Source organism: Manduca sexta, chromosome 15, assembly GCF_014839805.1.
Source record: "Manduca sexta isolate Smith_Timp_Sample1 chromosome 15, JHU_Msex_v1.0, whole genome shotgun sequence".
NCBI lineage: Eukaryota > Metazoa > Arthropoda > Insecta > Lepidoptera > Sphingidae > Manduca > Manduca sexta.
In genome coordinates, this window is record NC_051129.1 from 6,158,239 (window position 1) to 6,170,471 (window position 12,233).

The window sequence follows — 12,233 nt, forward strand, 5'->3', positions numbered from 1 at the left end:
TTACCAACAGAATTACCAGCAGCATATATATTATAATTCTCTTTGACCAACAGGAACAAACCAGTGACATTTTTTTTTATTTGATTTTCCCTTTATTATAGGGAAGGCAAAGGGTTCTAGCCCATACAGCCTCGTCATAATAGTGTTTTCAATGAGATAACCAGTGAAATAAATAATAAATAAATAAACAATCATCAATCTGCTCAAAGAGACATAAGATAGATATTGAGAGTTGAGACATTTTTTAGGGATGCACCGTGCGCGTAAAAATTAGTTTCTTAATGTGCCGTGTCCACTTGCCAGACCAGAGTGGCGTGTAATTTTACATGCTAAAATTAAATTACGCCGCCAGGGGCACAATTGCCGCGGATTTTATTACAAGTTTTGTTTTTTTCTCGACAATAATGACTCTCTCTGACTTTAATATTTGCATAAACATAAAGAACACATTGTCTACAAAATGCATGAGAGGCGGTTTTTTAGAATGCGATTCAATATGCCGGGCCCCTGCAAGTGTACGCAGCTTATAATACAGACGTAAAAGAAACTTATTATGGTGTGTCGGATCGCAGTGATTTTTGCTTAATATAATAAATATACTTTGATCACATAAATATCCATAGTTATAAATGCCAGAATATTTTTGATGGAACAGGTATTACCATAAATACACTTACTTAGAATGGGTATTAAGTAATATTCGATTCTCTAAATGATACAACATGATGCAGACACATACAGATAAAACTAGTATCAAATTTCATGTAATTTATTTAAATACAATCGGCGTCTGCTAATTTTTAAAACCACTAAAATTATAAGAACACTTAAATGTTCGTCCATTCCACTATTTATTAGGTTAACATTTTGTTTGGTAATAATTAACCATTAATCGACTAAATATAATGATTTTAATCCGAGTTGAACCATCAATTACGGGCCATCTCTACTGTGTTGTAAATTTGTAATGGACGAAAGCAAGCTACGCGAACGCGAAAAAGCTTGGCTTGGCTTCATTGATTAAATCATATATATTTTTATAATATAGGTAACTGTAATGCTTTATCATAATAAGCTGTATTATTTATATCCGAAAAGGAAACGAATAAGTCTTAATTAAAAGCATTAAATGTATTATCATGGTCATATTTCGTTTATCAAATGTAGGTTATTCTAAGTGCAAATAAGTTCAACTTTTATTTTGATTGTTTTAGCAGCAAATATCTGAAATGGAAGATGTTGAAAAACCTCCAGTTGTTAATCTACCTGTAGGCGGTATGAAGAACAATATTGTGTATGAAGGAACTGTGGAAAACAGTGTGGCGACGATGGAATCGGATGTATGTCACAAATCGAACGGCGTCGTGGAGTCAATTAACACTGATAAAGTTGCTGATGCCGTCGTACCGGCAAACGAAACCACTGCGCCCGATATTGAGGTTGTTGCTGAGACAACACATGATAGTCTGGAGGAAAATGTTGTTGAGTCTCCTTCTGAAACAGTTGACACAGGTGACATTCCCGAAGCAGAAAGTGTAAAGAATGAGGTGACATCCGAAAGTTTGGATGAGGAAACTGGAAATGATTCTAATATTAAAAGTGTGAAACCTGAGTATATTATTGAACACATAGAGGAGAGTGTTGTTATAGACGAACCTGAAATAGAGGAATCAATAATAGAAATAGATGGTATAGTTGAGTCCACAAATGATAGGCCCTCATTTAAGACTGAAATTGTAGTGGAAACAAATATAGATGAAATGAATGAAAATAAAGAGGAAGAAATTCAAAATGTAGTCAGTGACAATGACACTAACCTGTTGAATGAATTAGGGCAGAATATGGAACTAAGTGAGATGCTTCGCTCATCTGACACAAATGAAAATGTTGAAAACAATAACTGTGAAAAAAAACAAGAGGTTTTTAATAAGGAAGAGTTGCTGGACATTTTAGAAGGTAATAATGTGGAAGAAGTTCATCCTAGCAAAATAGTAAGAAAAGAAGTTATTGCAGGTTCTAAGCCATCAGAACCATCACTAGCTTTACAGCAACAACTAGCTTTGCAGCAACTCTCACGCCTGAAGAGTACAAAGAAAAGGAAATATGAGAAAAAACAAATATTACATAGGAAAGAGACAGAACGTAAACTAGAAGAGAACATTGTAACTGAGTTAGTCAAAGAATGGGAAGATGATGAGCCTGCAGAAGTAGATCAGTCCAAAAATATCATTGAGGATAGTGAGAGACTATTGAAAAGTTCTAATGATCTTGTAAAAGCACAAGAAAATCTTGGCAGACAGGATGAAAGATCAGTACGTTCATCGCTTGACTCAGCAACAAGTGATAAACAAACCCCAAATCAAAGTAAAAGTGGTGATGAAGGCTTACCACAACGTAGATTAGGTAGAATAATAAAGAAAAAAGTAATATTTGACCCTGATAATCCAGACACATTTACCAAGGGCAAATCGGCAACCAAAAACAAAGAATCACCACAGAGCAAAGACCATCTGCCAATAAAAAAAATAAAAAGTGATCAGGCTAATCAACAGCCTAAAGCTAGGTCTCCTATGGCAAAACTGCAATGGAAGAAGCCACCCCCTAAAAATAGCAAACGATTAACTGAAGTTGACAAGTTATTAATGGATGAGGGTGCTGTGAACATGATATATCAACTAACGCCAGAAGCTGATAAAGGCAAAAAAAATATGAGAACTAAAGCTGAGATTATTAAAAATCTTCAACGCTCAATACCAGATTCAAAAGAAATGAAATTTAGAGAGAGGAAAAAAGATTCAAAGTATGAGGATGGGGAACCACGAAAAATCGCTGGAGGTAAACAGAGGCCATCATTAGGTAGTTCAGTTAAATCACCATCGGTGTCTGAAGACTTTGAAGCACACAGTGCTGATGACTCCATTATTTATCGTCGTCACTCATCAAGTTCATATTCCAGTTCCTGCATGAGCCCACGCCGTTTAAGTGATGGAGAGTCTGGTGCTGTTAACAATAGTGCCCGAACATCACAGCAAGTACCTGAAAACCAAGATCAAACTAACACAGAGTGTGACACTAATGCAAATGTGTCTGTTACTGACACATTTGTGACAGAAAATACTGGTACTCCCAAAAAATTAATAAATAAGAGTGATTGTTTATCAATAAAAGAAAAATTAAACTCAAAATTATCATTAGTTTTAAATAAAAGAAAACAAGAGACTACAACGCATGAAAAGCCAAAACAAAGAAAGGTTTCAAAATCAAATGAAAGGCTAACAAAACATGAGGGTGTAAATGAATACAAATATTTATCAATTAATATTGATAATAGGTTAGGTGAAATATGTATTAAAAAATCAGGGTCCAATTATAACATAGAGGTGAGTAAGACATGTAATGATGTAATGCTATTAGGATTTTATACCTGAAAAATATTTATTTAAAAGATAATTAATGTCAAATTATGATAAACATAATATGTGAACCATAGTGGCACTTAATACTTGGATGTGTTATCCTATCAATAACAGTAAAATTAAAACCTTTTTGTTAATTTGTATTCTGATTGTAAATTAAGGTCTTATGAATTAGAAATGTAAAGCATCTAGCGCATCTGTGTCGATTTTTTGTAAATAAGTAAAGTGTTTTATTTTCTAGGTAATAAAAGAACTGGATAGAGCTTTATTGTATATAAATTCAAGGGATGATGTGTCTGTCACATTGTTAACGTCTGACTGCGGCGTCATATGTTCTGGTTTAGATTTGAGATCTTTACTAATAAATGATTCGGAAGCCAGGTCAAAATATGCTTTTGAACTTGCAGATTCTATCAGGTGAGATATTAATGTCGTATATCTTCCAGTACATTATGCATATAATTTGTATTTAATTTCACTATAAACATATTTTTTTAATGTTTTGAATGACAAGACAGGCTTGCCATTCTCCTGATGGTAAACAATCTGACTGCCCATGAACAGTAGAAACCATCCAACAACCTGAATTACAAAGTATTGTTTGGTATTGCATTGTCCTTGCTAACCTGAGACATGAGATGTTGGGTCTTATTGTGTCCAGTAGTTACACTGGCTACAATGTTCTTTAAACCAAAACACAACAGTAACTACACACTGCTGCTTGGTGGCAGTAATCTATATTGCGGTGGTACTTATCCAGGCGGACTCTTACATATGAGAAACCTACTAATATTGAATAATAATATTTAATTCAAAGTCTAATATATGCTCAGGATAGAGAAAAATAATAAATGGTAAAAAGTGTTTTAAAAATATTTGTAAAGGTTAAAAAATACAAAACATTGAAAATGACAGCGATTATAAATTGAGTATATTAACATTTTAATAGTTATTAGGACTTTAATTAATTTTAATTTATCTAGAGTATAAAATACGATGTACCTAAATATTAATTAAAAATATATATATATTATTTTCAGATCTTTACTATTGACAATGGATCAACATTGTAAGCTGTTGTGTATGGGAGTAGGTTCAAGTTGCTCAAGTTTGGGCCTGGCTTTGCTTGCCATGAGTGATGTCACATTGGCTTCAGAAAGTGCAAGTTTTGTACTAGATGCCAACAAGTTCTCAACTGAGCATTCAAGGCATGGTCCACTTGTACCTGGTTTATCTGTACTTATTGCTTCAAGTAACCAAATGTCAAAATCATTGGTAAGTTTTATGACACTAAAATTTTAAAGAGTTTTTTGCTTGATATATTTACCTTATTTAAAAAAAATATATAAATATTGGAGTATTGAGGCTTATTATGCAATGGACTGAAAGTAAATATTCGTTATAAAACCTAAAGCTAGGTATTATTTTGTAAGGATTATTTTTTCTGATTACAGCTGAGCGATTTAATGGTGTTTGGCCATAGACTATCTGCTTCTGATGCTCTGCGGTATGGCCTCGTCAGCCGTACTTTGTGGCCAGAACGTTTTCAAGAACAACTCCGCAATATCGCCAAAGACATGGCTATTCAACCAATGCAAGTGAGTGTTATCAGTAGTCTTCATAACTGTAGTCTTTTTCCACTCTTTGACAGTAAGCTTCCCACCCATTTCCATTGTATAACAATTCATCAATATGCATTTTTGGAACACCACCATTATGCACGCAAATATGATGTTTAGGGCACACACATGATTGATATAAGGCATAGAGATGGAAGCTCACATTTCCGCAAAATTCATTAGTGTTACAAAGCGGCAATGATGCGCATTGGTAAATATGTGTGTCTCCAGAACTGCTATTTAATTTCCAATAATTGGGGTCGTGACAACGACAATTCAATGTTATTGTGGGTGGTGTTAGCTGTATGTTCCTATGATGCTGCTCTTCAAGCTCATCAGGATTCATATGGTTGGAAGATGTGATAATGGAGAGGGGTTTTTCATTAAAGGTGCACATTCGCCAGTCGGTAACAGGTTCACAAAACTGAAATAGAGTAGCTTTGTTTAATTATTTTTTTATTTGTTGGGCCACCAACAATTCGGCGGTCCCTACGTATAGTATTGAACCTGCAAAATTTGCAGGTTCAATACTTTGTGTAGGGACTGTCGATATTTAAACGGTCCTTATTAAAATTAACTGCATTTATTTAAGACAATAAGGATGGAAGTGCTTATCGCCATGGTAATTAACACTTAACAAGCGATATGTATTTCACAAACCCTACGTAAAGTATTGCATCTCCAAAATGCAATTTTGCAGATTCGATACTTTACGTAGGGACCGTCGAATTTTTTACACTAATTATAATTAAAGAATTTAATGATTTTCTAAATACGGTATACATATACTGGTACCATATTAATTTCACCAAAATTCATTAAGTTGAAAGAGGATGAAAACGTAACAGCATTATGCATGTTTTATGTTTCCAACATCATAGTTCGGGTCTGGAAAACATGCTCATGAGGCCTTCTAAATTAGACGTTAAATATTACCTGTAAGTGGGTGCGATTGTTGAGTGCGATGAGCCTTGCGGCGGGCGCGGGCGCGGGCGTGTCGCAGCGCGTGCGGCGCGCGCAGCGGCACAGGCGCACGAGCGCGCGCGGCCGCCAGTAGCGCTGCAGCACGGCCGCGCATGCCTGCTGCGCCGAGCAGCGCGGCAAACTGCGCTCGCTTTCTTCCTATACAATGTTAATATTATAGGAGAAATGATTTAGATGCCTCGACCATAGATTAACATAGTTACGAACAGGTATCAACAAATCTCATAGTTGAAATGGGTAAACTAATCGATATACTTAATAGAAAGTTATGTTGTCTTATAAACATTTCAACATGTAATTAATGCGTTCAGATGTAAAAAAAATATAATATAAATATAAATTGAACCTAAGTAATATAATACGTAGTCGATTCGATTGTACTAGCGCACATCGGCACATGTAGGTAACATTATAGCCACCATTGTGTTTGAATCCTAATTTGCTATTTGCAACATTTTTTGTTGATGCACCACTCCTATTAGTTATAGCGTAATTTTATATAGCCGAAAGCCTTCCACGATAATTGGGCTATCCGACATTAAAATAATATTTCAATTCTAAAGAGTAAGTTCCTGTGATTCGCGCTTTCAAACAAATTCTTCTGCTTTATATAATAGTATACAGTATAGATATCGTGCAGATACTATCTTACCCTCGTATCTTGAGAAATATAATTTTCAAGGCGTAAATATAATTAATTTTATATTAGCGTGCTAAAAATAATTGTGATGAGGTATTCTGGAAGTCATTGGAGACATTCTAGAAGAAAACCAAAAATGACGTAAGATAGTTTATGTTGTTCCTGTTACCACATAGATATATTTGTACTATATAAGAAAAATGTTTTTAGATAGGTACATATTATATGAAGTTGATAAAAGAATAATGATATTAATTCATAGTATGTTATAAAATTGAGATTCGCGCAGAGATCGAATTTAATTAGTCTTAAAATTATAGTAAATTGCTTACCAGTCCATAATAGTATAAGTCCGTTTCTTCAGCGCCGTGGCCGGTCAACACGAGGATGTATGGTGCCAAAAGAAACAATACATTGGACATCCACATTGCGTTTGTGAAACATAATTTTCTTAGTAAATCTCAGCATTGGGTCGTAACCTTGTAGTATATCGATAAGATAACCCTTGTATTCACGTATACTGTGTTCTATTAATGCAAGATTGTTTTGTTATTATTAGGACATTTCATTGGAACATGTAGCGAGATTAAAATAAAATGTGGGATGTCGTTTTCGATGGATTCAAACATTTTTACATTTCGGATTATCCTTAAAATACGGAGTATTTTTTCGAGTGTTGGTGTTTCGTGTATTGCCCAATATATGCCCTATTAACCACTAATTCTCGTTAGTTACATATTATCCAAAATAATTTGTTGACTCTGTTTTTCAATTATTTATTTTATTATTCCCGGGATAGAAAGTAGAATATGTATTTCCCAGGGTCTTAAACTATCTCCATACCAAATTTTATGGGTTTATAGGGTTTAGAGGAGGGGGACTTAGTATAAAATATTTTTTTTAAACTTTTTAAGGGGATCAATTCCGTCGGATAAAGTAATGCAAACTATGTGTTGTGTAACTTGAACCGTTTATTTAGCGCACGCAAAGGAAGTCTCAAAATATATACATTTTCCCGTTTTTGCAACATTTTTCATTGATGTTCCGCTCTTATTTGTTATAGCGTGATGTTACGCGTAAGACGTATTACCTTCCACAATAAAGGGGCTGTCCAGCAATAAAAGTTTTTTTCCATTCGAACCAATAGTTCCTGAGATTAGCACGTTCAAACAATATTCAGTTTTATAATATAAGTAGTATAGAGCAGTGGTTCTCAAACTTTTTGAATGACGGAACCCTTTTGGGAAGCAAAATACTTGATGGAACCCTACAATAAAACAATTGGACCTACTTACGCAAAAGGGAATCAACCCACACAATGATAGTTTTGAGAAAAAGCTGTTTTTGTCCAATTTTTGTATACAAGACAATTGTTTGTTATTTTGGACGAAAAATATTTACAATATTGTAAAAAATTTGTGGAATATCAAAAATTACTTAATCTAAATATTATTCTACTTCAAAATCAGACTGACCCGAAAAACCTTCCAGATCGTCTTCTATATTTGCATTTCCGTCAAGCTTGACGTAAAAATCATGTGAGTCTTATGGGATGGTTCTTTGTAAAAAACAAAAACAATTTCGTAGATTTTTTAGATTTTCCGGTTACCATGGGGCTTGGATCTTGTTAGTTTATTGAACAACTAGTGTTATGTGGGTTGGTAAACTTGTGTTGAAAACGGTTTGTTCAGTAAAAATTGTCATATCATTTTGATCTTTACAGAGAGGATAGAAGGTACATTTTGAAAGCTCTCTACATACTTAACTCGATTTTGGCACATGTGTGTATTGGTTCCTGTTTGCATAAGTAGGTCCAATTGTTTTTATACGCGCGCTCACAAGTATACTACCCGCTCGTTTTAAGTTTGCCGCTGGCGATAGGTATGATGTTCAAAAAGTAGCGTCAGCAAAACATAATATAAAAATATTTTTTATTTAATTGTACCAATAAAAATTGTGTACGTACATATTTGGGTAAAACTATGACACATTATAAGTTTTGTTGTCACGTGGGGGGGAGGGTACGCGCATTCCACAGACCGGCAAACTTAGAGCGAACGGGTTGTACAAGTATAAAATTGTTGATACCAAACTTATGAGATATTGTACCAGCTATTGTAACACATGTTTCTACAAATACAAATAAATAAATAAATAACGTTCATAGCGTTTTGTCTCCGCGCGGCCGCGGAGCGACCAGATAGAGGTGTTTTGATTTTTTTTTCTAAATTCTTGCGGAACCCCGACAGAGGTATCACGGAACCCTAGGGTTCCGCGGAACACACTTAGAGTATAGCTGGTATAGAGTATATAGGTAGGTATAGACTAGAGCATGGCAATGATATATATCTGGCGTCAAATCATTTTGAGGGGTCCGCCCCAGAAATTTTTTCTACCAATGAATTTTGAGAGCCAATGGTTTTTATTTAGCTCATGACATGTTTGCAGAATAAATTTGTAATGTGATTTGTTTCAGAACATTATTTTGAAGAAGCAGCTGTTGAATTTCCAAAAAAGCGAACGTCTTGGTACGACCTTAGAAAAGGAAAGGGATTTGCTGGTTCAGTATTGGGTGTCGCCTGAAGGACAAGAATTAATACGTGCTGCCTACGAAACCACTTAAAACATATTTTTTAAATGTTGATTTAACACAAAACTGACTTTATGTCAGCGGCACAACCTCATACATTTCACTATAGATTTAACACAACACTAAATTCGTAAATTCCTGGAATTTATAAGAATTAGTTTTATGAATTTATTTTTAGTGTATTTTATCCAATGACTAATCGACTTTTATTGTAATGTGTCGAACTTGACGTTAGTTAATGTTGGGTGCGTTAAACTTTTGGTGACCGATAAAAATAATCAGTTTATTATTTTCTGAGTAGGAAAAATTTATTTGTTTAGTTTGATAGACTGACTATAGACGTGGTAGGATTTAACGATGTTGTCTGTTTTGTTATACATACTAGTAGTTGCGTAGAAATTACAAAAAGAGCTGGATTTATTTAATGAATACTAATGTTTTGGTATATGTGCGGAGGTACACGCAGTCGTGAATTGTACCGTATGGCGTCAGATGACGTTCGATGTAGATAAAGTGAATATATTAATATGTTATAAATGAAATTGTTTATGCTTTTGTTTTAGCGTTAATGAGTTTAATTTTATAATATAGAGTAATTTAGTTATTCTTATTTCAGCCAAAGTTTGAAGTTTATGGTGTTCGAAAATTTTAGCACGTTTTACAATGTAATAATTAAAATATTAAATACTTTTCGTGCTATTATGACACTATGTTAAAGAAAGAACATTTTAATGTATGGATAGATTGTCGTGGGCGCATAACATTCATTCCTTTTCTGATGTCTTGCATCTCTTTTTTTCTCTGGTAATCCTATTCTATTATTATATTACTTATATCATAATAATTTTAGTATTGATATACTTTCCTTTAAGTTATAGGGGTTATATGAATAGTTATAATAAAGTATTTTTAATTGTTTAAATTATAGTGCCTTTCAGAATAAGATATTTTTTGATTTATGGAAAAAATCCCTTCGAAATACGCCTAAGCCTCTAATTAAACACTTCGATCAATATTGTTCCTTATGAATTTGTCGATTTAATTAATTTCATGTTTTAAGCCGAGTTCAAACGTATTTTTTTCTTAAAAAATACAATTCTGCATTTTAACAGGTAGCGATAACATCACACTAAAATGCTTACATAAAAGAAAAAAAAATTCGTTGAAGCGAAATAAAGAGATGTATCGGTAATACCTTATGAACTCGGTTTGTGTAAAATAAAACATATCTAAAATGTAAACTACACCTAGAAGTGCCAAGTGAAGTTTTACTTCGCGTTGTTGGTAAAGCGTAATCTTCACGTAACGTAACGGCTAAGTGTAAGCGACTTACCATTTGCGATACGTTGAGAGATGTGATAATTGATATAACACGCCACATGTTTTTTCGCAGATTTGTATGTAAAAATGCGAGCGAAAACATTTAGGCGATGCGTCACCGCACCATATTGCCACACTGTGTGAATTGGCTTAAAGTAAAAAAATATTGCTGGCTCTTTTAAATGCAAAGTTATGGTGCTTATATAAAACAACATAGGGAATGTCGGTAACAAAGGTGGTTATACTTTTTACTCCGAGACTGAATCTAGGTGTTTTTGAAGAAATTGTTCAGATTCTGTTAAATTGTTTATATTTAGAGTTGAATATTAAATTGAATTGAATGGCTTGGCCGAAGCGCGGCAGCGTGTATGTTTGTGTTAAAGATTGTGTCGACTAAAAGTCTCTCACTTTCCATTAACTATTTATATTACAACAGGGAAAAATAAATATTGAGAATTATTTAATATTTTTTATTAGCTGCCGAAACGATGTTAGTTAAAAGTGAATATATGTAACATTTGTATTAGATCAATGAGCTGCTCCTTAGGTTATGGTACATGCATATGTGTGCACGCATTTAACAATATATTGATGAGGTCGCGTGTGGAATATTCATCAACAGGCATTTATACAATACTAATAGTTTACCAAACTGGTTCATTGTCCACTTAACCTTAAGCTTATGAGAATCTTTAATTTTAATTATCTAGGATCCATACAACTTTTTTATTAGTCGTTAAAATGCGTGCATGCAAGATGTGAATCCGTTTTGAATGTTGTCAAATCTTAATGTCATTACGAATACTGGTCTAAATATAACATAATGTAATATTTATTCATTATTCTAATAACTGTATGTCAGTGTAATAATACCCAATCTCCCTTCAGGAATATATTGATTCTTTTTTTATTTATTGTGTGGGGAATATTTCTTGAAAAAAATTATATCTACATGTAAATATGCAAATTTCATACATGGGCACGTGATGTCATTTAGTGTTTATTTTTACATTACATTGTACATTGTGTAATTCATTTTACTTTGTGTAATTTGAAAGAAAATTATAACTCAATGTTAATATAATTAATAAGAATACAGACTAAGAGGTACTTAGTATTTTATTTAAACCTTCTACAACACTACCTATACTGTAGTCTTCAGCTTTTGCTACGAATGAAAACGCAAGGTTCTAGACAGCGTGTAGATATAAACAAAATCTATTACGATGGATAACCGTAGAAACATTGAATAAGAATATTTGTTTTTTTTTGAGGTATTTGTTTTTTTTTTAATTAAACACAGGCTGATAATGTAACAAATTTAATGAATTTCATACTCTTTCCGCAACATTGGAAATGATGGGCTTAGGTCTAGACTTGAATAAAAGTTTCTTCTTAACGATAGCTTTCACTTTGTATTTGGTCTCATTTCCTACAACAATCTTCTCTAGTACTGCCATGGGCTGTTCCAGTTTTTGTTCCTTGCCATTGAGCACGTGGTGTCCGAGCACGAGCACCGGGTGTCGGTTCTTACTGTAGTAGTGCACGTCGCCGACCACCGTGGCCTCGTCGGGGCCCTCCCCCTTCATCTGCACGAGGCCCTGCAGCTCCACCGTCGCCCACTCCGGCACTTTCCCCTCGCCATCCCTCTCACTGTAACAAAC

General features: G+C 34.0%; 3 protein-coding genes across 4 annotated transcripts; 1 reads left to right on the top strand and 2 right to left on the bottom strand.

Annotated features, from left to right (window-relative positions):
* Positions 1–927: 927 nt before the first annotated feature.
* On the top strand, positions 928–11,679 carry LOC115439976 (titin). 2 transcript variants are annotated; one of them, XM_037438731.1, is made up of 6 exons: positions 928–1,048; positions 1,218–3,380; positions 3,658–3,833; positions 4,457–4,691; positions 4,871–5,014; positions 9,136–11,679. In XM_037438731.1, the coding sequence occupies exons 2-6, from the start codon at positions 1,230–1,232 to the stop codon at positions 9,280–9,282; spliced, it is 2,853 nt and encodes a 950-aa protein (XP_037294628.1). In that variant the 5' UTR covers positions 928–1,048; positions 1,218–1,229; the 3' UTR covers positions 9,283–11,679. The 2 variants fall into 2 exon arrangements, with proteins under 2 accessions (XP_037294628.1, XP_030019940.1); XM_030164080.2 differs by having other exon boundaries at positions 929–1,048; positions 1,215–3,380.
* LOC115439978 lies at positions 4,267–7,180 on the bottom strand. The gene is made up of 3 exons (XM_030164082.2): positions 6,992–7,180; positions 5,972–6,157; positions 4,267–5,459 (listed from the first exon to the last, which is right to left on the bottom strand). The coding sequence occupies exons 1-3, from the start codon at positions 7,085–7,087 to the stop codon at positions 5,025–5,027; spliced, it is 717 nt and encodes a 238-aa protein (XP_030019942.1). The 5' UTR covers positions 7,088–7,180; the 3' UTR covers positions 4,267–5,024.
* Positions 11,680–11,874: 195 nt separating the features above from the next.
* On the bottom strand, positions 11,875–12,217 carry LOC115439979 (chromosome transmission fidelity protein 8 homolog). The gene has a single exon (XM_030164083.2). The coding sequence runs from the start codon at positions 12,156–12,158 to the stop codon at positions 11,901–11,903; it is 258 nt and encodes an 85-aa protein (XP_030019943.1). The 5' UTR covers positions 12,159–12,217; the 3' UTR covers positions 11,875–11,900.
* Between the last annotated feature and the right edge of the window lie 16 nt (positions 12,218–12,233).

What these genes read in the sequence shown, in the direction of transcription:
- LOC115439976 (XM_037438731.1), top strand. Translation starts at nt 1,230, where the DNA reads ATGGAAGATGTTGAAAAACCTCCAGTTGTTAATCTACCTGTAGGCGGT. An exon ending in GGTCCAATTATAACATAGAG is followed by an intron (nt 3,381 to 3,657) that starts GTGAGTAAGACA and finishes TTTATTTTCTAG; the next exon opens with GTAATAAAAGAACTGGATAG. An exon ending in ACCAAATGTCAAAATCATTG is followed by an intron (nt 4,692 to 4,870) that starts GTAAGTTTTATG and finishes TTCTGATTACAG; the next exon opens with CTGAGCGATTTAATGGTGTT.
- LOC115439978 (XM_030164082.2), bottom strand. Translation starts at nt 7,087, where the DNA reads ATGTGGATGTCCAATGTATTGTTTCTTTTGGCACCATACATCCTCGTG. An exon ending in ACTTATACTATTATGGACTG is followed by an intron (nt 6,158 to 6,991) that starts GTAAGCAATTTA and finishes AACATTGTATAG; the next exon opens with GAAGAAAGCGAGCGCAGTTT. An exon ending in ACAATCGCACCCACTTACAG is followed by an intron (nt 5,460 to 5,971) that starts GTAATATTTAAC and finishes ACTCTATTTCAG; the next exon opens with TTTTGTGAACCTGTTACCGA.
- LOC115439979 (XM_030164083.2), bottom strand. Translation starts at nt 12,158, where the DNA reads ATGAAGGGGGAGGGCCCCGACGAGGCCACGGTGGTCGGCGACGTGCAC.